The 26,601-nt window shown below is 55.4% G+C and overlaps 2 protein-coding genes across 4 annotated transcripts in view; one reads left to right on the top strand and one right to left on the bottom strand.

Annotated features, from left to right (window-relative positions):
- Positions 1-15,474, top strand: part of FRMD5 (FERM domain containing 5) — an 85,218-nt gene extending 69,744 nt beyond the window's left edge. For 2 of the 3 annotated variants that reach the window (XM_083850344.1, XM_083850345.1), the window contains exons 5-14: positions 531-628; positions 2,325-2,448; positions 3,003-3,090; positions 5,346-5,434; positions 6,122-6,185; positions 6,899-6,990; positions 8,305-8,379; positions 8,945-9,013; positions 9,485-9,591; positions 12,600-15,474. In XM_083850344.1, coding sequence (XP_083706470.1) covers positions 531-628; positions 2,325-2,448; positions 3,003-3,090; positions 5,346-5,434; positions 6,122-6,185; positions 6,899-6,990; positions 8,305-8,379; positions 8,945-9,013; positions 9,485-9,591; positions 12,600-13,183 — 1,390 coding nt within the window. In that variant the 3' untranslated portion in view covers positions 13,184-15,474. The remainder of the gene's footprint in view (positions 1-530; positions 629-2,324; positions 2,449-3,002; positions 3,091-5,345; positions 5,435-6,121; positions 6,186-6,898; positions 6,991-8,304; positions 8,380-8,944; positions 9,014-9,484; positions 9,592-12,599) is intronic. The other variant, XM_083850343.1, reaches the window with a different exon arrangement.
- A 753-nt stretch (positions 15,475-16,227) lies between these two features.
- Positions 16,228-25,998, bottom strand: WDR76 (WD repeat domain 76). Its single transcript, XM_083850342.1, has 13 exons — positions 25,846-25,998; positions 25,429-25,740; positions 24,663-24,755; positions 23,619-23,674; positions 22,651-22,774; positions 22,223-22,324; positions 22,077-22,120; positions 21,838-21,991; positions 20,035-20,187; positions 18,896-19,110; positions 18,188-18,340; positions 17,407-17,460; positions 16,228-16,603 (listed from the first exon to the last, which is right to left on the bottom strand). The coding sequence occupies exons 1-13, from the start codon at positions 25,912-25,914 to the stop codon at positions 16,345-16,347; spliced, it is 1,788 nt and encodes a 595-aa protein (XP_083706468.1). The 5' UTR covers positions 25,915-25,998; the 3' UTR covers positions 16,228-16,344.
- Positions 25,999-26,601: the final 603 nt, after the last annotated feature.

Here is a 26,601-nt window from a genome sequence, read left to right as displayed (position 1 = left end):
AAAACAAAACGTAAGATTTTTTTGGGAGAGGGAGAAAGTTGTGGTCCTTCCGGGGTCTGACTGTAGCTGGGATGAGATGCATTGTAAGGAGCACCGTGCTTATCTGCGGAGCCTGTTTGGAAGGGTCTCTGTGTCCAGAATGCAAGTGTTCCTGCTGCCAGCAGGATATGTGCTGTAACCAGCTTTCTTGGATAGGATCGATCTGTCTTTTTTATACAGGCATGCATAGAAGTACTAGGAGTAGATCTCACATGATACTTCTTGTTTTTCTTAAAAAGCATTTATTTAGGGGATTCATGCAAGCTGCGGTTTGCCAGGGCACAAAGCCACCCGGGCGCGCACCGGGTGCGGCAGGAACGTTTGCTGCGCTGTGCCACCGGCCGTTCCCAAGCAGGAGGAGTGTCTTGTAAATGGGCTGCTCGGAGAGAAATGCTACTGCCAGCGTCTTGTGGCAGATGTTCCCCACCTAAATTGCCTGTTTAGGTAATTTAAACTTTGCTTAATGACTGGACTCTCTCTGCTGTCCTCAGGTATTTAGTCTTCCTGCAGATCAAACGAGATCTCTACCACGGCCGCCTCCTCTGCAAGACTTCAGATGCTGCTTTGCTGGCCGCCTATATCCTTCAAGGTAATGCTTTTTGACAAGATAAATTTGCTTTTCATGCTAAGTACTGATTACATTATTTCACTTACAACAGATCACTGCACCTAGCATACAAATGTCACCTAGCCAGTGCAGGGCTCATACTTCAAGACTTGCTCGTGTCGTGCTGTGCTGGGCTGGGGGAGGATTGGAACTGATGCCGTGGTCTCACCCGCAGCAGAAGCAGACGCGGCCATCTGCTCTCTGAGCTGCCCCATCGCTGCAAAGGGCCCATGGCTCACCTAGTCCACGTCTCCTTCTTGTGATTGTGCAGTGGCTTTTATGCAGGGGTCACAAAGTGGTCAGCAAAACCGCCGTGGGCTGCTCCAAGCTGCACCCCCCATGCCTGCTCTGCCCCTCTGCAGGAGCGGCCCCGTGGCAGCACTGCTCCTCTCCCGGGGCCGTGCACAGCCTGCGGTGGTTCTGGCAGCCCCAGGGGTTTGCAGCTGCAGATCAGAGGTAAATGCAGTTCTGCTGATTCCTGGAACGGATGAAGATGTCCTTGTGTAAGCTCGTTGCTGGCCGCTGGGTGCCTGAGCAGGGAAAGTGCTTTTGTCAGCGAGTTGCAGAGGCGCTGGTGGAGTTCAGAGCAGGAGGTGGGAAAAGCTCCGAAAGCCATCTCCTGCTGACCCGCTCTCCCATCCGTGCTCCTGCCGCGCTGCTTTGCCTGCTCCTGCCCACCCCATGGCACCGACAGCACCGAGGTGCTGGCACGATGCAGCACCCAAAGCACTCGGCGTGGGCTTTCCAGGCTCCCTGGGAGAGCTGGGTGGCATTAGAGGGACACAAAAGCACATTGAAGGGCCGTTAGCATCGCCATGCCAAGTGTGTGGCGTGCACGACCTTGCTGCAGAGATGCAGCTGGTGGACCTCGTCCAAAGGGCAAGCACCTGGGGGGCTGCAGGTGCAGAAGTCCCGACCTGGGAGCGCTCACCCTGGCGCCCTGCCAGGGCCACTACTGAAGCCCCTGGGCAGGCAGGTGGGTCCCTGGGAAGCTGGGTACGTGCGCCTCTGCAAGCAAAAGAGACACACTTCAGTTCCAAAGCAGCCAGTCTATTTCCTAAACTTTTAGTGTCTTAAGCAGGGAGCATAAAAAAATTACGTAATATTTCCCTTGGGACCTGAGGCTGGAGGGAATTAAATGAGATCAGGGTGGCGAGGGGCTGCAGAGCTGCCGCAGGTGATGGCAGGAGGCGTGCAGCCGCGGGACGTGCCATGCAGCACGCGGTGCCGCTGCGAGGGGCTGGGGTGGTCTGCCCAGCACCAGGGCTGGAGCGCAGCTGCCACCGCTGCCGGCTCCCAGGGGACAGCGGCAGCGTTGGTGCAGTTTGGGGGGCCACGGGGGTGCCCCTGTGGCACTTGGAGCCAACAGCCCCAGGGGGCTCGTGCTGAAACATGGGCCTGGCGCAGCTCTGGGGTATTTGGCAAAGACTTTGAGGAATTAATAAAGGTGGGACAGTGACCATCTGCTTGCGGGCGATTCCCAAGCAAACGGTGAAATGAATTGGATGCAGTTAATGCCTGACAAATGAGCCCTCCCGGTGGGACGCATGGCCGTGGCGGTGCAGCGTGCCCCTGCTGCCCTGGCACTGGGTGCTTCGAGCCCCGGCCCCACGCCTGGCACCCAGCACCGCAGGGCCCAGGGATGTGCACGGCCGCTCATCGCCTCTGTCCCCCCCAGCCGAGATCGGGGACTACGACCCGGGGAAGCACCCGGAGGGCTACAGCTCCAAGTTCCAGTTCTTCCCCAAGCACTCGGAAAAGCTGGAGAGGAAAATCGCAGAGATCCACAAGTCGGAGCTGAGGTATGGCTGGCGCCGTGGCGCGGGGACGGGGATGCTGTTGAGGCTCCGCTGATTTTTATTCCCGTTCAGCACACTGGGGCACGCCGCGGGATGGGCACTTAGAGCTTTGTGCATCGTGTGCAGCTGAAAGCCAGCGGTGCTCTTGGCAGCACTGGTAGCAGCAGAAATAGAGCAGAGGGGGTTCGGAAAGGTGCTCGGTCAGGCCTTACAGGAAAGCTCCCCGCGAGCAGCAGCTGCCTCTCTCCCCAGCGCCCTCCCCTCCCGCCTGGATTGAAGCTGGGCAGTGCCCGTAACGCAGCGCTGGGCCTTGCAGGGGCTCCTTACCCTTGGCCCTTTCCCGAGCTGCTCGCTCGCTGTCGTGCACCAAGCGAGCTGGCAGGAGGAGCGCCGGGCTCTCAGCGCTGGTTCCTGCCGCAGGTTGTGCTCGCTGGTGTAACCGACACAGGCCGGGACCGATGCCCCTTGTTCACAGAAACCACGAAGCTGAGGACTGTTTTTCACATGCGTACCTCCCATGAAATATTCTTTTTTCCCCCCTTTTTCCCCTCCTGCAGCGGGCAGACACCAGCTACTTCAGAGCTGAATTTCCTAAGGAAAGCCCAGACTCTGGAGACCTACGGAGTTGACCCACACCCCTGCAAGGTAAAACAGCTTCCTGAGAGCTGTTCCGGCGCTGTGTTCTCACGCTGGCAGGTGCCACGTTGCAGAGGTGCCACTGGTGCTCCCAGGCACAGCCATGTGTCACCTGCCGGGGGGCTCTGGCACTGGGAGCACTGCGGAGTGTGGCAGGCGCTGGGTGCAGCCCTTGCCCTGCCATAAAAAACAGCCCCGAAGGGGAATATGTGCACAGGGGGCAGCAGGGAGGAAAACTGCCCCGAGGGCCTTCCTGAGGAGTATTTAGGGAAGTCCTAAGAAGGCGTTTGTACATGCAGACAACTGCAAAAACAATGGCCGATCATCTGCAAAAGTGTGTAATTTGGAGGCAGCAGCAAGGTCAGTAATGTGTCTGAGAAACCAACAACCACTAATCTGCCAGAGACAGTCTAACTCTCTGCTCTTCCCTGGCCACTAATCGAATTTTCTGTTTGAAATGCTTTCTATTGACTCTAGATGTCATTGCATTTGGCTCTCCGTGGTCCCTTATAATCCCATCACATGCAGATGGACATGGGATGCAAAGCAGGCGGGGAGTTTTACCGTAAGGGAAGCGCCTGCTCTGAGCTCCTCCAGGCCTTTAACGGGGTTACACCGTGTAAATTCCCGGTGACAGCAAGTACACCTGGCCTGCGGGGGGAGCCCGGCCATTTACTGGCACAGGAGCTGGGCTGAGCCTAAATAAAATCACCAAGGCAGAGGACGCGGGCAGCACCCTGCGGTCCTACTGCAGCCCCTGTGGCTGGGTGCCGTGCGGCTTTGCAGCACAGGGTGCTGGAGGGGCCAGGCTCACAAATGCCCAAAAGACAGCAAAATCCTGCACTCTGGCAGGGCTGGGGCTGGGGCTGCAAACAGTGGGAGAGCACAGCACAGAGAGCACAGCACGGAGAGCACAGCACGGAGAGCGCAGCACGGAGAGCACAGCGCGTCGGAGCTGTGCCGATAGCCCGAGGGGCTGGCACTGGGAGAGCTGCGCCCACACTTGGCTCCCTGCTGATAACGTTCGTTCTGGCACCCCGTTACCAGCGGGGTGCTGTGCCCGGCACCGCCGTGCCCCCCAGACGGTGTGGGGCAGCAGTGGGGAGGGGGTGGGGGTCTCCACCTCCCACCTCCGTCGAGGAGCCACAGCCCCGGGCTGCGGGCGCTGCCGGTCCCACGGAGCCGCACGGGGATCTCGTCCCCTCACCACCCACCTGGGCACGATCGGCTGGGGGCTTTGCGCCTTGCTTTGTGCAGGAGGCTGGAGGTTCAGCGCTCCTTGCTTTTGGCCATTCACCCTTGGCAGATTAAAATGGATTTTGATCTAATCTGGATTTAAAACCGATTCGTTCTCTGTGCAAATTCTGAAGATATCAGGAAAACTGTCTCCTGCACCCCTCTGATGTGCATTCAGGTGGCATCTCTGTGCCGGGCCAGGAACCAAGGACTGGCAGCTGTGCCACGAGGGTGGAAGTGACCCTTCAGAGAAAACGCCTGCGGCCGCACGGTGGGGCCTGGGCAGCACACTGCAGGAGGAGGGCAGGCACCAGGCGGGCATCCTCCCCTCTGAAGTCCTGCGTCTGCTTCTCCTTCCAGTGCTCTGGACATCCCGTGTCTCCTGCCAGCCCCTGTCGTGCCCGCTCCCCTCACTCAGCATCCTGCTAAAGCAGCCTGAGCGCAGGGCAAGCGTCTGCGGGCTGAGGAAAAGCCTCACAATTAAAGAGCAGCCACAACCATTTTATAATATTTTTAAAATTCAGCATATATCTGCTTTTCTTCATGAGCATCAGTGCAGTTAATGATCGCTTCCCTGGAGTCTGGTTGTTATGATTAAGTTACCGCGCCGCCTGGCTCCGCACACGACGCTAATTACTGGTTCTAAACTGCCTCGGTGCTGCCCAGCTGCACTGGCTGCGCAGGGCTCTGAGGGTGTCAAAAGTTTAACAGGTTTTTACCGTTTTCCTGTTTAATTATTAGCAGAAGGATTGGTTGAGCACTGTCATCTTCCCTGCTTATTGCTTACTTGTGAATTGGTGGGGCCACGAGGGCTGGGAGCTGCCCTGCCTTTTCTCAGTGCTGCTGGAGCAGCCGGCTCCGGTGCTCCGCTGCGGTGCCCCGCTCCGAACAGCATCACCGGGGGATGCTCCGTGCAGGGCTGGGGCTGGGGGGTCTGTGGGGCCCCGATACGGGCTGGGGGTGGACGGTGGCTTGTGAACGTCGCTGGCTTGGCAGCGCTTTGCTGAGGAGCCGCTGTTGCCTTCCAGGACGTGTCGGGAAACGCGGCGTTTTTGGCCTTCACGCCCTTCGGGTTCGTGGTGCTGCAGGGAAACAAGCGAGTGCACTTCATCAAATGGTGAGCGGGCCCCGCTCCGCCCTGCTCCCCCTGCACCGTCACGGTGCCCGTGTCACCCCAGGGTGCTGGAGGGACGCCGGGGCTGGAATCCCACTGGCAGGGGTGCTCGGGTGCTCCCGGCGCTGGTGTCTTCCCCGGGCACTTGCTGGGTGCTGGGTGGAGGCAGTGGAGCCCCCAGGGATGGCGGTGAGGGGGCCACATGGGCACATCTGAGCGGGGACGAGGCCCGAGGAGGGGATGGGAAGGGGGCGATGTGGGCAGCTGGAAGCCCCGTCCTGTGCCCTGCACACACCAGTGCACCTGTGAGCTCCTGCTGCCCAAAAGCTCTGGTGCTGGGTGTGGGAACGCCCAGCTTGTGCTGCTCTGCACCATCCTGCCACCACCACCCAGCACCACCGCACGGCCCCGCAGCGAGCCTCGTGGAGGCGATGCCTCAGCTGGGGACTGCCCCGGCGCACAGGGTGGGGACGGCTCCTCGCCTCCGCTGCCCCCCAGGCCCTTGGGTTTCTGCCCACGGCAGTGTCGGTCTCCCAGCCGCCCGCCCTGCTTGCTGGCCTGGCCGGTGCCACCAGCCATCTCCAGGCCATCCCCGTCACGGCCGGGCTGCGGGGGGGCTGCGTGGCCGCGTGCTCAGTGGGGCCAGGCAGCCTCTCATGTGCGTGTCCTTGTCCTTGTCATTCCTTGCAGGAATGAGGTGACCAAAATGAAATTTGAGGGAAAGACTTTCTATTTGTACGTAAGTCAGAAGGAGGTGAGTGCATTCTTTTATCTTGGGTCTTACTGAGCACGGCCTCCTTCGTTTCCCAGGCATGCAGCAAGCTCCTAATGCACCCGGGGGGCTGCAGCCTCCGGCCGTCCCCTCGGAGGGGCCCTGCAGGGTGGGTGGCACGGGCTGCAGCTCTGCCGTCGCTGTGGATGTGCCCAAGGCCCACGCTGAGCCCATTTTGGCCCTCCCTGAGCCCATTTTGGCCCTCCCCATGGCTGCAGTGCCTCGGACGCGGTGCGGGTGCTGGGGTCAGCCCCGTGCTACCCCTGCCCCTTGCTGGGGGCACTGGAGGCGGCGGGGCCGTGGTGAGAGGGGTACGGGGGGAGCTCAGCAGCAGCATGGGGCTGAGCCGTGCCATAGCCCAGCTGTCCCGCCGACACCCCTGGCTGACCGAGGCACCCTAAGAGCACTGCCGAGAACCTCCAACGTGCACGCCAGCCACACGGGTGTTAAAAATGCGCCTGTGGACATTCAGAATGCAAATAGTCTGGGTGTCAGTGCGTGGGGGGCTGGCAGGTGACCGGAGTGCAGGCCTGCCCACTACCTGTGTGAGGGGACGTCTCCGTGTCCCAGCAGTGTCCCTGCAGGGGGTTCGCACCCCGTCCGTGCAGGTTTTCGGCTCCCGCTGCTCCAGGCCCCACCACATTCCCTGCTGGTCACCACTCACTCCTTTCCCCATGGACTTCTTTCTCCTTTAGGAAAAGAAAATTGTCCTCACCTATTTTGCCCCAACGCCAGAAGCCTGCAAGCACCTCTGGAAGTGCGGGATCGAAAACCAAGCCTTCTACAAGTGAGTGCAAGGACAGCCATCCGTCCGTGCGCCTTGTTCTGTGTTTCCCGTGAGTCAGTCCCGGGGCAAGGCGAGGTGTGGGGGGCTCGGGCAGCCCCCTCCGGGTGGCCCTGGCAGCCCCCCCGGCCTCCACAGTGCCCGTGCCCCCCGGAGGCTCTGTCCCATTTGCTGGGCGATGGGGCTGATCCCACCGCAGCAAACCCTCAATCAGGAGATTAAAATTAGTTGTTTGGAGGTTAAGCCTCTAACACGAAGCGACCGGCACACGTCCTGTCCACAGCACCAGATGTGTTTTAGCATTTTTCCCGTCAATCACGGCTCGTTCGGTGCCAGTCAGGGTGTGCCGGTGCATGGCTGCTACCTGCGCTGCTGTCCTGTGGCCAGCTGGGCTGCTGGGGGTGCAAAGGCAGCAGAGGAGGTGGTGGTAGGACTCAGGGAATGTTGTCTGACCTAAGATTCAGGGCTGGATTTTCAAAATAGGTCTGGGGAGGGTTTGGAGCGAGGTCACTGCTCTTCCCCAGGGCTGGAGAGTGCTGGGTCCCCACTCTGGTTCGGGCTGCCCAGAAAGGGTCGGGTTGTCGAGCACAAGGGGCTGCAGGGCAGGCTGTGGGCTGGGCTGTCTGCTGAGAAATCAGGGCAGAACGCCTTGGCTTTACTGTACGGTGGTTTACTTAAAAATAGCTGTCTTTGTGCTTTATAATGAGTTTTATTCTAATCAGTGAGATGTGAGATAAAGTGTCTAATGTGTTCTCTTTGGGAATACTGCAATCAGCAGCTGCAATCAGCAGGTTTCATTTCTCATTATATTAACATGGAATGAAATTGCAATATTGCTTTACAAATCTTTTTATGATTAATGCTGTCAGCACACTACGGCGGCATTACGCGCCCAGCAGAGTGGACTGCGGGCTTGTGGCGGTGCCGAACGGCCCCGGCCTGGGGGCGAGGGAGCGGCTGCCCTGGGGTGGGAGCAGAGGGGGGGATCAGCGTCCTGGGGCTCCTGACACTGAGCAGGAGCAGAGGGGGGGCTGCTTCCAGGGGCTCCTTGCTCTGAGCGGCCCCAGAGCCGCCAGCCTGCCCGTGCGGGGCCGATCCGTGCGTCCCATCTGGGATGGGGCTGGGGGCTCCTGTCCGAAGGCACCGATGGGTGTCCCTCTGCACACCCCAGCCCCGCAGAGCCATCAGTCCCCAGCTCTGGGTGCAGGTGTAAAAGCAAAGCCAGCCAGGGCCCTGCCCTTGTGCACGGACCGTGCCCGTGTGCCCAGCAGCGGGGTGGCAGCGCGGGGCGCTCACGCGGCTCTCGGTGCCTTGCAGGCTGGAGAAGTCGAGCCAGGTCCGGACGGTGTCCAGCAGCAACTTGTTCTTCAAAGGAAGCCGGTTCCGATACAGGTGAATAACGACTGCGAGTCCCTGCTGGGCGTGCTTTCGGATGCTCCCTTGGCTGTGCTTCGGGTGCTGTGGTGCCAGCCCCGGGTCCTCCAGCAGCAGGACACCCACCCATTGCTGCCGCGGCGAGGCCATCACCACGTTCTCCCTATTTCACTGCTGACATTCATCTCTCCAGCTATTTTTTGTAGGAACAGGGCTGAAGAGGAAGGGAAAGCTCTGGGGGTTTTGCAGTGCCAGCTCCCTCCTGGCTGGCACGGGAGGGTCTGGATGCCTGGGGCAGGACCCCCTAGAGGGGAGGGGGCCCCACAGTGTCCAGCACTCCACGCCAGGAGAAGCAGCCAAGGGAGGCATCAGCCTGGCTTGTCCCTGCTCTTCCGATAACCCACTTGATACCAGCAAATATTTCTGCTTTCCCCCAGACCTGTGGGGAGCAGCCCATGTGTGTGGGGATGTGAGGGGCCCGTGGGAGGGGGGGGGAGCACTGTGCCCGCATGGCAGGCAGAGCCCCCAGGTCAGCGGGGTCCTGCCCACCTGGTCACGGCTGCTGTTCTTCACCTACCTGCAGTGGCCGCGTTGCAAAAGAAGTGATGGAGTCCAGCGCCAAGATCAAGCGGGAGCCGCCGGAGATACATCGGTAAGAGCCCGGCAGCAGCACCGGCAGGCTGCAGCCCACGGGGCTCGGGTACCGCGCTGCTCGGGGTGCAGAGGGGTCCCTTGGGCCCTGCTGGGTTCTGCTCAGCCCTGTTCCGTCAGACAAAGCCATGGGAGGGAACGCTTATGAAAGGTTTTCAGAAGCTCGCTCCTATTTGCGTTCTCCAAGCTGCAAGAGCTCGTGGTGCGGGCTGTGTTCGCTGGGAAGGACGCAGGCAGCGTCTGCAGCCGCCTCCCGCAGCAGCCCTGTCCCTCAGTGCCGTAGCTCCGTGGGCGTCCCTGAGCCCAGGGCAGGCATGGCCCCGCCGCTGCTTGGGGCAGGAGCAGAGCAGAGGGAGATCTGTGCGTCACTGGGCGTTTTGGAGGGACCTGTCCGAAGGCAGGAGGAGATGTCCCCGTCTGGGCCATGCCGGGTCCAGCCCGCGGGCTCTCACTGTCCCTGTTCTGTCCCCAGGGCAGGGCTGGTGCCGAGCCGGAGCTGCCCCTCCATCACCCACGGCCCCCGCCTGAGCAGCGTGCCCCGCACCCGCAGGAGAGCCGTTCACATCTCCATCATGGAAGGTAGGACACGGGGCGACCTCCTGGGTGCTGCAGCCAGCGCGGCCCTGCACACGGGCACACGCACATGGGCACACACAGGCGCACACATACACAGGCACGTGCACACAAAAAAGCAGATGCACACCCAAATGCATGTCCAGCTAAGAAGCCTGTGTGTGCTCATCACATCCAGTGTCCCCAGGGCGAGCAAAGCACTGACAAAATGCAGCCTGTCACCGCCGCCCCGGCTGGGGCCGTGCCAACAGCACCGTGCCTGCACGCGGCCCCAAAGGGGGCTGGAGAGCACAGCTAGCTGCCGGTGGGCGCGGAGAGCAGCCCAGGGTGCTCTGCACGGCTGCAGGTGTGCTTGTGTTAGCTGTCGCCTTCTGTTTCTCGGCATTTAGAGTCTCTGAAGTCTGGCCAGTAAGGTTGTGCTCAGAAATATTTAATGCAAAGGCGACCGAGACCCTGCTTCTGCCACCCCAGCCGCTGCAGGGTCTGCCCTGCTGCCCTGCAGCTCTGCTGCCAAACCACTGGCACCCGCCTGGGGAACAGGGAGGGTGGTGAGGGAGAGGAGGGGACGGCCCGGAGCCTGGGGCACCCCCTGCCCACAGGACCCCCACAGCAGAAGCAGGGTTTGTGCCCATCGGGGGAGTTCAGGGCTGGTTTCCGTGCTGATTTTTGGGGCACCTCTGCTGCCCTATTAACAGTGAGCGCCCTCTCCTCACCTCCCACGGGTGCCGTTACAAAATGGAGAAGGCATTAAATAGCCCCACACGATAAATCACCCGGCGCCTGGCAGCTCGCACCCTGCCCTGGCAGCTGCGTTTTGTCGCTCTCACTTCAGCGGGGTACCGTGAGAGCGCGGAGCCCAGAATAGCCCTGACACGCAGCCCGCGGCACCAGCACTGCCTGCCTCAGCCAAGCCGCGGCCGGGCGGCCGGCCCCGCGCCTCCTCGGCCCCCGCGGGCGCCCCGTGCCACCATGGTGAAGTGCCTGGTCAAAATCAAAACCAAAGTCAGCGTCCACCTGCGGCTCATCAACCACTGCTGCCGGGAGGTGCGGGTCCGGGTGCTGGCCCTGGGGCCGCGGCTGCTGGCCCGGGCTCTGGGGGCTTTGCCTCTCCTGCCCGCTCTCCCTGCCCCCGATGTTCGGCACGCACCAGGTGAGGCGGCGGGTCTGGGTGTCCGGGGGGGGTCCCACAGCCACAGCCCCAGGGGGGCGCGGGATGCGGGCCAGGATGTGGGGAGCGCCTGGTGTCTCCTCCGATGGGACGTTATTGCACACACCCTCAGCAGCCCCAGTTTTGGGGCTGGTCCTGGCTTTCCCCAGGTTTCCCAGCTGTTGGTGCCGGTCCCACGGAGCAAGGAGGTGGCAGGAGCTGGGGTTGGGCTGGGGGCAGCGCCTCTCGCTGAGTGGTGATCCCACCGGGGGTGCAGCGGGAGCAGCGAGGGGATATTTGTGCGTGCTTTATGAGACACAGAGAGCAGCTGTCAGGGTGAGAAGGCGCCGGTTCCTGCGCTGCGCTTAGCGCCCCAGCTGCCCCCACGCTCGGTGCCTCCGCTGGCACCCGCCTTAAGCCCAGCAGGATCCGGAGGCATCCGGGGAGGATTTACACGCGGGAGGTGGCAAAGCCCAGGGGAATGCGGGCAGGACGGCCGCTGGGCTCCTTTCCTTCACGTTTTGGCAGGGGGCATGGCCGGGGCAGCCAGGGACGCCCTGTCCCACAGAGCATCGGTGCACGGTGTCCTCCCCACCTGGGGACGCGTCCCCTGAGGCTCGAAGTGGGGCCGGCACAGCCCGGTCACCCTCAGCGGCTGCGGGGCGGCGATGGGGCTGCGCTGAGCCTGGCCAGCACCGCGCCAAGCTCCCTCCCTCGCGCAGGGGACGCTGCGGTGGCAGCACCTCCCGCCCTCCGCGGTCCCTGGGGACCTCTGCCTCTCTTGCTGTGAAAACTGCAAGAAACAAGCGGCACTTTTGCAGGCCCTTTTGGTATTTCTGTTTTTTTCTGTTACTCAGGAGAAAGAGCTCCCCCTTGCCCTGCACGCAGGGTTCAGCCTTGTAAAGGGCAGCCCTGGCTGGGCTGTAACTCTAGCTCTGCCAAGCATGTGGCGGGGCACGCTGCCGTGTGGCTATTTCTGCTGCTCTGTGTGTGTAAGAGATTTTTTGTAGTGCATCAATAGGACCTGGTGCTGCTGCAGCCCCCGTCCTACGTGCGGCTGCTCCCAGGGCTGGGCTCGGAGCTGGGCTCAGCCCAGAGCCACCTTGGCATTAAGGAGGCCTCACCGCGGCCCTGAGCTGGTGCTCGCCACCGGTTCCTCCCTGCGGGAAGGCTCCACATGAGCCAGAGGCTTCTCCGTGAGGCACTTGCAGTAGGACGGGAGCACAGGACGCCCTGTGCTGTTAGGTGGGGGTGTCTAGGGACGGGCACGTGGGGCTGGAGGCAGCAGGCGTTTGTCCTTCTCCAGTGCCGTGCTTCACTCCCAGCTGAAGGTTATCTGCGCTGAGAGCGGCTGGCAGGGGTGCCTTTAAGCGAGCCGTGAGCAAGGGGAAGCTGTCGCCCTCCAGGCGGCTGCAGCACTGCGAAGCGGTGGTGATTGATGACAAACCCGGGCCCCTGCCAGCAGCCTGGCCGCGGTCCAGGCGAAAAGCTCGCGGCGGTGACAAGTCACGCGCCCGCCGCGGAGCCGCCTCTGCAGTCACAAGCGGCACAAAAAAGGGGCTGAGCGCTGCCCAGGGCTGCTGCGCAGGACCCGGACTGCTCTGCAGGTGTCAAAAAAAACCACCCACCGCCAACCAAACAATTAAAAAAAAAAAAAAAAAACACCACCACCCAAAAAAAATAAGTAAAAAACACACAAAAGCCGAACAGGGTGCCATGGGCTGCTTTCCCAGACATCACCCAGTGCTTTGCGCCCACCCTGCGCTGGGGACACCGGGTAGGGCTGGGAGCAGCGCGTGGCAAGCGGGCGGTGTTGGGGGGGCTCCCCGGCCCCCCAGCACCACTGAGCACCTCTCTCCCCACCCAGGCCTGGAGTCGCTGCGTGACAGCGCCCACTCCACCCCGGTGCGCTCGGCCTCCCACGGCGACGCCTTCGTGCCCCCCGGCCGCGGCGGCCGCGCCGAGAGCAGCGAGCGGGTGGCCGTCATCGCCGACGAGAGCTACAGCCCGGCCGACAGCGTGCTGCCCACGCCGGTGGCCGAGCACAGCCTGGAGCTGATGCTGCTGTCGCGGCAGCTGAACGGGGCCCCGTGCAGCATCGAGGAGGAGAAGGAGTCGGAGGCCGGCACCCCCAGCGCGGCCGAGGCCGAGGAGCCGGGCGAGCTCCGCGCCCTGTGCCTGGGCGCCGGTGGCCGCGGCGGGACACGGGCGGAACAGGTGAATAAGTTTGTTTTAAGTGTCCTCCGTTTACTCCTTGTGACAGTTGGACTCCTCTTTGTTTTGCTCCTTCTCCTGATCGTCCTTACCGAGTCCGACCTTGACACTGCCTTTTTCCGCGATATCCGCCAGACCCCCGAGTTCGAGCAGTTCCATTACCAATACTTTTGTCCCCTCAGGCGATGGTTTGCCTGCAAAGTCCGCGCCGTGGTAAGCCTGCTCATTGACACCTGAAGGCAGGAGCCGCCACAAAACTAGCCAGGCGGACTCGGGAGAGACCTGCTGCTGTCCCCAGCGAGCGGGACCTTTGTGGCACCTTCGGCTCTTGCAATAACTCCTTCTCCCATGACCCCGAGTACAGTGCTGCCTAGGACGTTTCTTTCCAGGAGGACGAGAGGGGTAGACGCAGACCAGACACTTGCCCTTCCCTAGCCTGCTCGGCCGCTGCTTCCACCCCTGGAGCCCGCAGAATAAGTTAAGGTTTCAGTTTTGATTTTTTCACAGCCGCGTGTGTTACTTTTGGAAGTACCGAATAAAGAGAGGAATTTATTTTACTATTACCACTGATCATTGTACGAGCATCAGCCAGCGGCTGAGAGGCCAGAGATGCTGTATTACGCAGGAGCTTTAGCAATGGTGCTACTGAGTTTTAATTTAAACACTCGTGTATCGTTACGTTGTCGAATCCGCCACTGTGCGCCACGCCGCCGCCCGCCAAGCACCGCTTTGCAGAGAGCGCTCCTTCCGAGCCGGAGCCTCCCGCGGGGGCACCCCCGGCCGGCCTCGCCCCCACGCCGGCTCCTTCTGACGCAGGTGGCCGTGGCCCTCGCCCTGTGCCACACGCGGCCTCCTGGGACTGACTCCGCGCCGTGGCCGGTCCCTGTCCGGGTGCCCACGGCACCGCGCTTCGCTGCCGCAGCTCCGGGCCCCCCGCCGGTGGGCGAGAGCTCGGCCAGCCCCCGGCGCACGGCCAGGGATGGTTAGGAAGCCAGCGAGCCTCGGAAAGCTGTACTCCTTTTGTACAAACAAAGAGACTGTTTCAACGTATATTTTAACAACGAAAAGCTATTTTGTTATTGAACCTAACCGAGTCTTTTTTTACTTTACGGATTGGGTGAACGCGGTGTGCTGTACCAAGGGGCTGGAACCGAGCGAATGGTGTAAATGTTTTTGTAGACTGGAAGCCTAACGTCAGTTTAACGAGCTACTAGTTTTGGAATGCAGAGAGGAGCTCTAATTTTATGACTTTTCTGAAGATAAAAAGGACAGAACTACCGGAGCAGAGGTAACACTGGAAAAGCCAATGGACAACCATTAGACCTATCTATTCTTAAGCAAAAATAAACAAAAAAATAGCTCATTGTACTTGTGACATAGCCGCCGGGACCTTCAGTTACCTGGGAAGCGTAACAGTCTCTTACACAGGGAGCAATAAAAGCCAGTTCTGTTAAGTTTTGGACGAGAAGTTGGACGTACTCAACGCAGGGAGACCAGACGAGCGAGTTTTATTTCATCTCAGGGAGAGATTTTACGTAAGCTGGGGCCATAACTGCAGTTTTAAGCAGCCCGATTCCCGCGCTCCTGCCCGAGCGGCCCGCCAACCATCCCCGGTGGGGCGGCCCGGGGCAGCGGCGCCCGGCACAGCGCGGTCACGGCTCACCCCGACGCCGCCCGCTCACGGCCCGGAGCCGAGGGGGCCGGCGTCCCGCGGTGGCGCTGAGCCGACAGGTGAAGTCCCGAGCGCTGCCAGGAGCCGGAGGATGGGTTTTTACATGATACCCTGTTTTATGCAACATAGCGAAATTAACTCTTAGTGTAGTGTTCCTACCTCAGTCTGTAGTTAATGGTGTTTCTATGCAGTGCGTGATAGTCTCAAACTCGACATTTCTCACCCCAGGTTAAAGATGCAGTATTCCCTTGTTTCAGCTGCTGCCGTACCCGCGTGGTGTCACCTCGGCGTGCCGCCTGCCCCAGCGGCCGCCCCGCTCTCAATACTTTGTACGTTAGGCACCTTCCTTCGAAAGAAACGCGATGCGTCCGAGTATTGACCTTGGAAACCTTTTCCATCAGCTTACTTTAGGATAGCTATAAATGCCAGACCTAGGTTACCTCTGCAGTTTTCACCCAGCATTTTACTGCAAAAACCACGAGAACTGGTGATTTTTTCATTGTATGTTTTTCCTGTATGTTCCATATTATGTCTTGTGTTTCACTACCTGTTAGTTTTACCTGTCTTTATATTAAAATGTTGTTTCCATAGATTCTTATATCAGAAAAAAAAATATCTCGTAATAGCATACTGCATCTTTAAGCAGTAGACAGTAAAATACCTGAAAATGTGAATTTCTTAGTTTTCATAAAAAGAAAAATCTGGAAATTAACCTTTCATGTGCCAAATACTGTAAGTTACATTTTCCTTCAAAAATGTACCTTTTTCTACATACTCAATATCTTAGTTAGCATAAAATCATTGGTGCCATGAAAAGTATTTTTAAATTTAAATAAATATTTAAATATCATGAAAACCCGGAGTTGGTATGAGAGTCGTTCAGTGCTTGTGGTGTCAGTGTTCGTTGCTCGAGTACAAACCGTACCCGAGCGCAAGGTGCGGGCAGAATTTGGCTGCCCCGAGAGGCCCGGGCCGGCCGCCGGGGCTCAGGGCAACCCAGGGAGAGCCAAAAGCCGGCGCCACGAAGCGAGGGGCTGGCAGGCTCCCGCCCTCAGGAGCTGCATCAGCGCAGGGCTGGCACGCAGCACGGCCGTACGAGCCCAGCAGCCTCTCACCCATGTTTTGCGTTGGGTGTCGGCCACACGTGGCACGTGAAAGGGCAGCTCGTTGAAGGTGGAGCACTTCCCGGTGCAGGAAGGGGAGCTCGGGGCCAGCGCCCTGCACCCCATAGCCCAGGAGCACAGCTCCGCTTCCGCGCCCACCTCAGGGCTCATCGCCCAGGGGCTTCTGTGTCTGGTCACCGTGGTGGCAGCCGAGGGACCTTCCCCCTGCCCCCTGCAGGAGGGACACCAGGAGGCACCAGGCAGCTTCCTTATGGGTTTCACTGCAGGCGTGCCAGCCTTGTGGTGGGAACAGCACACGAGCGAACGCTGCAAGTTCTTTAACGAAAATCATTAAGCAGTGTCTCATACACTTAGCAAGTGTTTTTTTCTGTTTTTGAAATATGACCTAAGTATTGAGGAAAAATACGTTTTGGTACAAACCACTGTAATTGACTGCAGTAGTAGGATTAGTTTTTGTTTTTAATTAAAGAAGAGAATGCCAAAGGTAGTTTAGAAAATTTATTTTAGAGCTTTTAAAAATACACTTTTGTCCTGAGAGAATGCAATTAGCTTAAGAATTGCTTAATAAAAACTAAACATATCATGCAAAAAAAAAAAAGCATTTATTGTTCTTTGAACACATGAAGGCGACCACTGGAGTTGCCGCCCACTAAGATGTTCCTACTGGGATGGACAACATTAATGGAGCACACCGAGCCCAAGTAATCAACGTTATAAAAAGAGTGCAACAATTTTCCAGTATCTTGGTAGACTTCTATCTGTCTCGGCCGTGCCATACTGCCCACCACAAAGCAGTCTTCTTGTTTGGGGTCCCATATCGCTCTGAACCTAGTTAACCAGCGTCCTGTGTTATTGTTATGCCTTCAGAGAAACAAATAGGAAGAAAGAGAGAAATATTCTTACTGAATTCAGTACCATCATTTACATCATACTTGCTCAAACCCATCTCCCCTGCCTCCTCAGCCAGCACCACTTTCAAACACTGCACAGATCCATTCAGGGCATCGCTGTCCTGTGACGGGTGGGACATGACAAAGAAACGTAAGGGAGCAAGAGAAACCAAGCGATACTTTGACACGAATGATTATTTGTCCAAGCAGTTAGACTTACAGCTGCACATTGTAGGGAAAATTGGCTAACAATGCATCAAGCCTGTTGATAAACTGCAAATTAAGAATTTTCAGGCCAGTCGCTGACCAGTGCCCTAGTGAGACAAGCCTGACAATTCTTCCTTCTGGAGAACAAACCTATTCTGCAAGTGTTGAGACTCTGCTCAGGAACATGTTCCTCACCGTTAAGAAGTAACCTTTGATATTAAAACCAAAAACAACAAATAAAACAAACAAACAAAAAAAAACGCATAAAGAAAAAGCATTCTGAAACAAAACATTTCAGAAGTCACAAAAAGGTCTGCTCCCGGTACACAGGAGACATTAAAGCTTTCCTGCAGACTTTACGTTCTCAAGGGCAGGCTGTGTTCCAGCCTTGCCTTACGAACAAAGCCACCGCAGGCGACCCAGAGGACCAGGGCAAGTTCTCAGGCCAGGAGAGCTCCGCGGCTGTGCCCCTGCAGCAGCAGCTAAGTGCACCGCGCTGCAGCCTCCCGCTGCACTCCCACAGCTGCTGCTGAGGGCCAACTCTTCAGCCCCACGCGTTCAGCTTACCTGACAGTGCTGAGAACTGCAACAGTAGACGACAAAGAGCTGGTGTCGTAGACCCTTTAAAATGAATTAGTGTGTTAGTAAGAGGAACGTGTTAAAAAAGGCAGCCCTTTCCCCATAAAGCACTTTGCACGGATCAGCTCGGCCCAGACCAGGCAAGACTGGAGAACAGCGACAAAGAACACAGCCGTCCAGCTGGGGTACGAGCGCTAACGTCCCAACTGCGATTTTCAAATACTTCTAAAATGGATTTGCTTTTAGCTAGAATTGAAGGTCATCCCTTCTCAAAGTCATTAGAAAGGTAGAAAAGAGGCTTGCTACAACAAATGAAAGCTTTTTCTAGCCCAGGATCTTGTCTATTTAGTCACTGCACAAAAAGGATGCCCAGGGAAAAAAATGCAAGAGAAGGGAAACACAGACACTGTTAACAGCTTCCAGTGTCAGGACTTCCTCAGCCAGGTGTGAGCTCGATTGACTGAGAAACCATCAACAGCAATCCTGGGCTCTCCTTCACCCCCTGTAAATCTTTAGGATCCCCAGCGGCCTGGGGCAAGTTCAGCAAACTGCTGAGTGAAGACTAGCAGCACCTGTAGGTTTTCCAGTTCATTGTTAAATATTCTTCAGGAAAATAAAAAAAATTAAAAAATTAAAAATCATGCAGCATTAAAAATGCCTACACAAGAAAACCAAATCAACTCTCAAAGACAGGTAACGAAGGCAGGAAACAACAAACTCTATCGACTGGTATTCTCCATAACGTTTATTCTTTCCCACACAGTCTTACCTCAGTTTATCATCAGCACACACTGTCACGACTCTGTTGCCAGTTACAGGTGAGAAGTATGCAGAAGCAACGCTTTTTGTGTGTCCATTAAGAGAGCTCACAGGCTTGTTCCCATCAGACTTCAGGTATCGAACATCATAAATACGAACATCCCTGTAACACACCACACAGAGCACTTTACCAGGTGGCAGTTAAATAACCAGTGGTTTTATTTTCCATTTACCAAAAAAAGCCTCAAAAGACTGCCACATATTTTACCTGAACTGTGCTTAGAACTACTTCAGCAATGCATATCAACAACTACAACAGCGAGTGGCTCTACAGGATTTTGTGAGCACCAAAACCACCCCAAACGAACAGCACAGTAAAACACCTCTCCACTGGGATCTCTCAAAAAAACAGAAACAAAACAAACAAAAAACCAACAACAAACCACCAAAACACAGCGACTCCAAAGCCTATTTGAAAGGTGAAGATAAGTCAAATTATATTAAGTTTTAAACTCTGCTAAGAACTAAAAACTTTTTTTTTTTTTTAAGAAAACAACACACACAAAAAAACGAACTATGTACTGAGACTGAGAACCTGCCTCCCTCCCCAACAGCTGGTCCCACTCTCCAAACCTGCCACTTATAGCTGACATCAAACACCAATGCAAAGGGAAAATTTCATATACACAATAACTGCAGTTCATGTTGAGCTACATACACTGAGCCAGCAGCAACGAAATACTGTTTATTCACTGGGTGAACGTGGACTGTCCTCGTTATTTTGAAGCCAATGTTAGCAGAAAGCTCTAAAGATGTTCCTGGGGTCCGTCTGTCCACAACAGCGACGCTGCCGTCCCAGTACCCTACTATTGCAGTGGAGGCGTTATCTTCCAAAAAATCAAAGGAGGATAAGCTTCCTTCACTTCTGCATATCTGCATATAGAAAAGGTCAAATGAAACTGAAATTATTCAACTAAATACACATTCACAATACCCAAAACACTGTGGGCATTTTTGCTTTTTAAATATACTAAAAATACTAAAGACAACTGCCTAATTTGATGACTTCAGCCTTAGCTATCCATTTAGGTAACCTTTCTGTCAAACTAGTATCCTTATTACAGCGTATATAATTAGCCATCCAGACCAACCTGACAACAGCATGTTGTGAATTCTCTGTTAAAACTCTCACAAGACCCTATTGCCTCTGTGTTCCTGTAATCCAACAACTGTTATCGTGAGCGAGGACTAATGATTGCGCTCCCTTCTCCAGTGCTGCAGAAACCTTTTCATCGTGTGTGGACATGTGAATTAGGCTTCCTGTAAGTTGGGAGATGAGTCGGGACGCCAAGCCATCCTATTGCACAGCAGCTTCCCCTCAAAGCAGCGATTAGCCCCAAGTACAGTAACACTGCAGGAGCTTTCCACGTTCCAGCTCTGGCTGGGTGTGCAGACACTCTCCCCGTTGACAGCTGCATTCCCAACGGCAGCACTACTCCCTGAGGTATCACGAGATTCTTTAAACCACCCATTTCCTACCTCTAAACAGTACTGGTTTTGGAAAGAGGCGCATACTGCCTAAGTAAGGAGGTAGGAAACTAAATTCAATATAAAATTGCAACTGCCTCACCCACAAGTTGGGAGTGACCAACTTGTTACCAAGTCTTATTGACTGGGAAGCATCTCCATACTTCCATGGTAATTAAAGGTTCCTTCGCGTGCCCTTGTGGAAATTGAAAGTTAAAATTTCATGCTAGCAACCATCAAACAGTAACTCGGGTGCAATGACACTAAAACTTGGCAGCACACACTACGAGATTTCTACGGAGTCTGCAGCACAAGCGAGGGAGCCCTCACCTCATCAAAGATCGCCCTAGTCACGTCACCGCATCGCAGAACATCGTGGCTTAGGGACAGCAAATGAGCAGGGTTAGATGGAGAGAAGTGCATGCAGTTGACCGAGTAGTTGTGTGGAATGAAGACATGTGCTCCTTCTTCAGTCTTACAGTCCTGAAAAACAAAAGCGAGTCGACAGACACGTACAGATCATTATTTCCATTAATTCATTCTTCCTATTAATTACCACGACTTTCAGAGTGAAGTCTCTCTTTCAAACGCTGTCTTCCCTGAATAGCTGTACGGAGGAGGCAGCAGGTGCTTGGTGAGGGGAGGCACAGTGCAGGCAGCAAGGCAGCCAGGCTGCTTTGGGGCACAGCTTGCCCAGGCTAACGTCTCACTGGGACCGAGGGAGTTTCAGCTTAGCAAGGAAGAGGGAACTGTCCTCACGTGCACTGTTCAGCACACTGCTGACAGGCTTGGGCCTCCCTCCAGTACCATTTTCACCACTATACAAGTAATTTAACTCAAAAGAGCGCCAAGTTACCACTGAACCCCTTGCTGAGTATGCTGATACATGCATATGCTTTTAACAGCAGAACATGGACGTGCTAAGTTGCTTACAGCTCAAGCTAAACTACATTCACCCAAACTGAATGTAAAGCACCATCTCCTGTATCTTCTCTTCAAACCTTGGTATCCTTCCATCTCCGATAATTTAAAAGAAACCAAGCGCTCATTTTGGAACAAGTCATTCCACAAAGACTACTCCCAACTTGGTAAAGTGCAACTCCCTTCATGAAGGGGAAAAAAAAAAAAGAAAAAAGGAAATCACGAGGGAAGACAGTAATTTTAACATTTCTAGGCTTCCACGTGAAATGTCTTTGCAAGGTCACAAAGAAAGCCTGTGGCATTCAGAAACCTCAACCAGATCATGCTTCTCAATAGGAAGCTGCAGCAGCTCTGCAGTCTCAGCTTGCTACGCTGCACTTTAAAAATCTTTACAATTGAGCCGAGTCTCATAGCTGAAGCTAGTCAATCAATTTCCCGAATCTGTCAAAGTTGAAATGACTCAAGAGAAACTCCACAGAAAAGGTTAATAGCATTGCAAACAACGAAAAGAAAATCTGTATGTGTGCAAACGTCAAGCAGCTGGTTTAGATGATGTGGGATCAGAGAAGAGGGTGGGAGGGAGGCTAGAAAGGTGTAAGTCATGGGCATGAACAAAGATTCTTGCTGCAGGAGTAATTAAGGCACTTCAAAATCCATAATGAGGCTATCTGCAAAACCCTCAGCAGTTTTCAAATTCCCAAATGCTAAGCTATTTTTCAGAGGCAATGTATGTAAATATGTGTCAGCATATACTAGTACAGCCAGTTTTATTTCTGCTATCTGGAAACACAGCGACTCACTGCATCTACCCAAAATTTATATAAAAACCCAAATACTTGAGCATCCAACTACCCTCACTATCCAAAACCTAATTATGGTATTGCTAACGGGGTACTGTAACTAGATCCCGAATCTTTCAGCTGTGAATTGTAATTTTAACCCTCACTGGGTTTCAGCTAGCGATCCATTTTCTTCCTCTCTCCTCCCTAAAATTACCAGTTTCTTCCCATAAAACCAGGGCTTGCGAAGGACCAGACTTTTCGAACAACTCCAGTGAGCCTCAAATTAACAGACACCCTGGTGTTATCCGCAAAAAATAACGAGTACAAAACACCTTTTCAAGCCAAGAAAAGGACGCTCCAGCCTGTGCCCCACCCGCGCCCAGCCTGCCACAGACACTTCTGCCAGGCGAGGAGCACGCAGAGGACTTACGACGTTCCAGAGGCCGATCTGCCCGTACTTGTCTCCAGCTGCCACAAAGATGATGCTTTCAGAAGGATGGATGGCCACGGAACATACTCGATTTTTCACAACCTTCTTGACATTATCTTCGCTGAGGACCATACTGTTCAGGCTGTATTGGTATCTAGAGAATATCATTAAAATATGAGCTATGAAAGAGAAGAACGAACTAGACGAGATCCAGTTTTTAGCTGCTGCCTTCAGATTACCTCTTCATGTCACACGTGTGCTTTTCGGTATCATTGGGTTTCGTCTACAGATTGAAAGGAAAAGAAATTATAATATCAGAATTAGACTACTTCAAAGCCAAATTAATTTATGTAATCTAAAAATCACTAATTATAGCTAGCAATACCTCGCTTATTTTCATCCATGTAGCCAGTAAATCCTCTGTCAATTTGCTGTTCTCCACCTGATTTTCTGGAACCATTGGCAGAGGTCCGGCTGGAACCTGAGGCTGTGGAATGACATTAGCAATTTTCGTAACTCAAATCAACTAAAACTACGAATAAGGTGAAGTGTTATTTTCTGCACACCAGATATTCTGAGAACACATCCACTCTAATACAAGAAACATTTCAAAAAAGAACATTTCAAAAAAAAAAAAAGATTTTACCTCAAGAATTTACTTCGTTATTGACACTAACACACCCTCCCGAACGTCTGAAGGTTTTTACAATAAGCTTAGCAATGGCAAGTGTTATGAATCTACTTCACTATAGCACCTTTTTTGTAATGCTTCTGTGCATATGCACAGGCTTCTCTAACCTGTCCCCATCTTACATATTCCTCCTCTGCTCCTGGCTGGGCAGGCAGCTCCAGCACTGGGGTTCCTGACGGCTCTACTTTTTGCAGGCGCATAGATCTTCGCCGTACTGTTTCATCTTCCGCCTTCTTAGACTTAGGTCTACAACAAGTGAAACATTTCAAAAATTAACACAGTTAGATAACGTAAGCCCTCGGCATTTAAGTAAATCGCTACGGAATAGGTTCTTATCTGCAGCTCTGACACCGCAGTGTTCTGATCGACTTTAGGAGCATTGTGATTACTTTTTCTTTCAGCGATGCAGCAACAAAAAGAGCAGTTAGCAATGCATATATACTGATGACATTTATGTTTCCCTTGTAATACATCCTGCCACTGTTGCTTTTCTTCCCCACCCTCATTTATAATTCGTCCTTCCACTCATTGATCTAGTCACCTTTTTCTCTCCTTTCCTTGCTTATCTGACTCTCTATTTTGCATTTCTGCTCATTTTTCGGCTTTGCCTAACACTGCTTTGGCACTGCCAAATGTCTTTTCTTCAACAATTGCTTATCCTATCCCTTGCATCTGTTTCTCCCCCCAAGCCCTTTCTTTCCCAAGCCCTTTCCCATCATTTGTTCTCATCATGTAACATTTATTTCTTTAGCCATCATGCAGAAATATCACAAGTGGAAAAAAAAAACAACACTTAAATTACCTTAATACAAATATCATAAAAATAGCAAGTTCTGTAATTTGATGAAAAGGGTATTCATACTAGCATTTTCTTTCCATAGGATGGCAGAGGAGAGCCACTAGCTAGAGGAGCTACCCATCTACAAATTCATACAGCCTAGGATAATCAGTTATGCAGATTCAGCTTTGGAGAGTGACTCATCATTAGCTCTCCCTCTTGCTGGTATCTGCTAAGTGCAGGTGGTAGCGCTAAAACAGTTAAAACTCAATGAAGGAACAATGATACGAGTCTCATACGCAGTTGTTTTACCTTTTAGTGACATTAGATTGTCTTTTAGTTGCAATTTTGTGAAGTCTTGCAGCTGACTTAAAAAGAAAAAAAAAAAAGATTAAAAATTTATCTAACAAGCATAAAAGGTCAACCTGTATAAAGGCTGCAAGGCTGCAGTAAACTATATTGTAATTGCTCATAACAGTAACAAAAAGGGACTGTTAAATATCAGACTGCTTTTCCTGCTTTGCACTGGTCTTCCGCGTACCCGCAAGAATTCCCCCATTTCTGTGAACGGTGCAACGGGGCACAGCAGAGCCTGAACATTCTGTAGCCGTTTCCTCCCAAAACAATGAGATTATTCCAAATGTTGTGCACCAGACACAGAAAGACATTTAAAGCAGAAAACGGAACCACACAGGCCTAGGTTCACAAGGTTTTCGTCATCACGTTTTGAAGATGTGCATTCAGTTCATTCAGACCGCAGGAAAGCTCAGCCACGTCCAGCCCGCCGGCAGGACCGCTGCCCCTCCACGCCTGCAGCCCAGCAGCACGACCCCTGGCGCGCGCGGTTCCAGGCGCTGCTGGGCCTGGGCACCCACGGCCAGGGCCACCCTAGCTGATGGCTCTGGCCTTCGTCCTGCAGGCAGCGCTGTGACCTGCCTTTGCTGACCTCTCTGAGGGTAACTGGAAGAAAAGGAGTTATTTTTACTCAAGCTGCAGCCTTAGTGGTAAGGAAGGAGTCTCACTGCCTCCCAGACAGGCCCAGCTGCAGCAGTGTGCTCGACTGCCCCCAGGCTGGTGCTCACCTGGCCCTGCTGGGAACAGGGCACCAAGGGGATTTTGCTCACCCAGCTTTCCGTAATGTCACCTAACTGCCTCCCCCCCTTGGAGGGAGCAAACTAGCAACACAAAGTGCCAACGTTTAATCCAGTCAGGGCAGTGCTGATGCCCCCTCCTGACGCCCCTGTCGCTATCAGGGCAGGGTTTCACAACGAGAGGGGCGGCAGGCTGCTTCTTGGGGCATGAGCGTCCTTACGGTCGGGAGGGAGCACAGCGGCACTAGGCAGGATCTACACAAACCTCGTGCAGCTTTAAGGCAGCGAAGAATTTCGCGTTTTCTGTAATGTTCTTTAGTCTCTTCCTTTCATAAGCTGATAACTGCGGGTATCCATCCTACAAAAAGAAAAGCGAGACAGACCTCAGCATAGTTACATGGCACGCCAGAGGCGGCCCAGGCTTCTGGGCCGTGAGCCTCTAAGGTGATTGTCCGGACTGTCCAGAAGTGGTTTGATGCACTTTTAAACAAACAAAAGGCACACTAACTGGGGTGATCCCCTACCAATGCCAGCCTATAGAGGTACTAGCACGTGTTACAACGCCGACTGCTAGCATCGATTCTGCAAGAGGGGCCCGCTCATCACAATCTTCCTACAACCGAACCAGAACCGGAGCGAAACAACACGCAACTTACGACTTAGCAACATGGCCAATGCGGCGCCTGAACAGAACACAGCTCTGCTCCGCTTTGTCTTTTAGAGGAAAAGGCGGCCCGGGCAAATTGAAACGGTGATTTAAACACGAACGAGCGCTTACAAAACTTTTGTATCTCATCTCTACCCGGCCACTGAGCTCCCCGGGCGGTGGTTATGGCCCACGGGAAGGCGCTGGTGGTTTTGGCACCGGGCTGCACAGCCTGCGGCTGGCAGCGGGACCTCTCTCACCCCTCAGACGTTCCGAAGGGGTAAAAGGCGGTCTGCCGAGGTCCGAAGAGGGAAAACGATCCCGCAACGCGGCGAAACGCCCCCGGCTTCGCCTTCCCGGGCCCCGCGGGGCGCCCGCCGCTCACCTGCGCCGCTCCTCCGCCGTCGCTGCCGTCGCTCTCCGCGTCCCAGCCGCCCTCCGAGCCGCTGCCGGCGGGGGAGGCGGCGGGGGCCGGGCTGGGCGGGCTGCCGGGGGGCGTCCCGGGGGGCTCGGCGCGGAGCCTCTTCCCCGCCGCCTCCTCCCCGCCGTAGGCGCCCAGCAGCCGCTTCTGGGGCATCCGCCGGCCCGCCACGGAGAGCGGCGTGAGCAGCACCCGCAGCTGCCTCCCCGGCCCCGCTCGGCGCTCGCCCTGCTCCGGGCCTCGCCGCGGCTCGGCGCCGCCGGTGGGGGTGCGCTCCTGAGGGGACGAACGGGGAACGGTGAGCGGGCCCCGCCGCCAGCCGCCGGCCGCCCTCCTCACGGCGCCCGAGCCGCCCCCCCCCGGCACCCCCCAGCCCCGGACCTGCTCCCGCTGCCGGCTGAGCGGCGATAGCTCCTCGGGAACCGCCGAGCCGGGCTCTGAGAGCGCCATGGCTGGGCCGAGCTGAGCCGGGGGCCGCCCCTCACGGGGCGGGAGGCGGGAGGCGGGAAGCGGCGGCCTCGCCGCCGCTTCCCGCCTCCCGCCTCCCGCCCCGTGAGGGGCGGCCCCCGGCGCGTGTGGGGTTCTTCCACGAGCACCGGGGGGCTCGAGCAGGGCTCCGGGCGCACCGGGAGGGAGGGATGTCATCCAGAGGGAGCCGGGCAGGGCGGGGAACAGACCGAGGTTCGACACGGCCGAGGGGAAGGTGGCGCGGCTGGGCTGCGGGAAGCCCGCTCTGCCTTCCTCCCGAGGCCCCGGCGGGAGCGCTGCGGGCAGGCGCGGGGACCCCGGCACAAGGAGGCTGTGGGGATGTCGGAGGGGGGGTCACGGAGACGATCAGAGGCTGGAGCGCCTCTCCTGGGTGGATGGCTGGGGGAGCTGGGGCTGGTGAGGCTGGAGGAGACAACCAAGGAGGCCTTACAGCAGCCTTACGGTACCTGAAAGTGGCTCTGAAAAAAAAGAGAGCAACTTTTTGCACAGTCATATAATGAGAGGACAAGGTGGAATGTTTAAAAAAAAAAAAGGGGGGGGGAAATTTAGATTAGAGGTTAGGAGGAAATTCTTCGCTCAGAGCGTGGTGAGGCACTGGAACAGGTTGCCCAGAGGTTGTGGATGCCCCGTCCCTGGAGGTGTTCAGGG

The sequence above is a fragment of the Anser anser genome (assembly GCF_964211835.1).
Source record: "Anser anser genome assembly, chromosome: 10".
NCBI classification, from domain to species: Eukaryota; Metazoa; Chordata; class Aves; order Anseriformes; family Anatidae; genus Anser; species Anser anser.
This window is presented reverse-complemented; position numbering and strand designations above follow the sequence as displayed.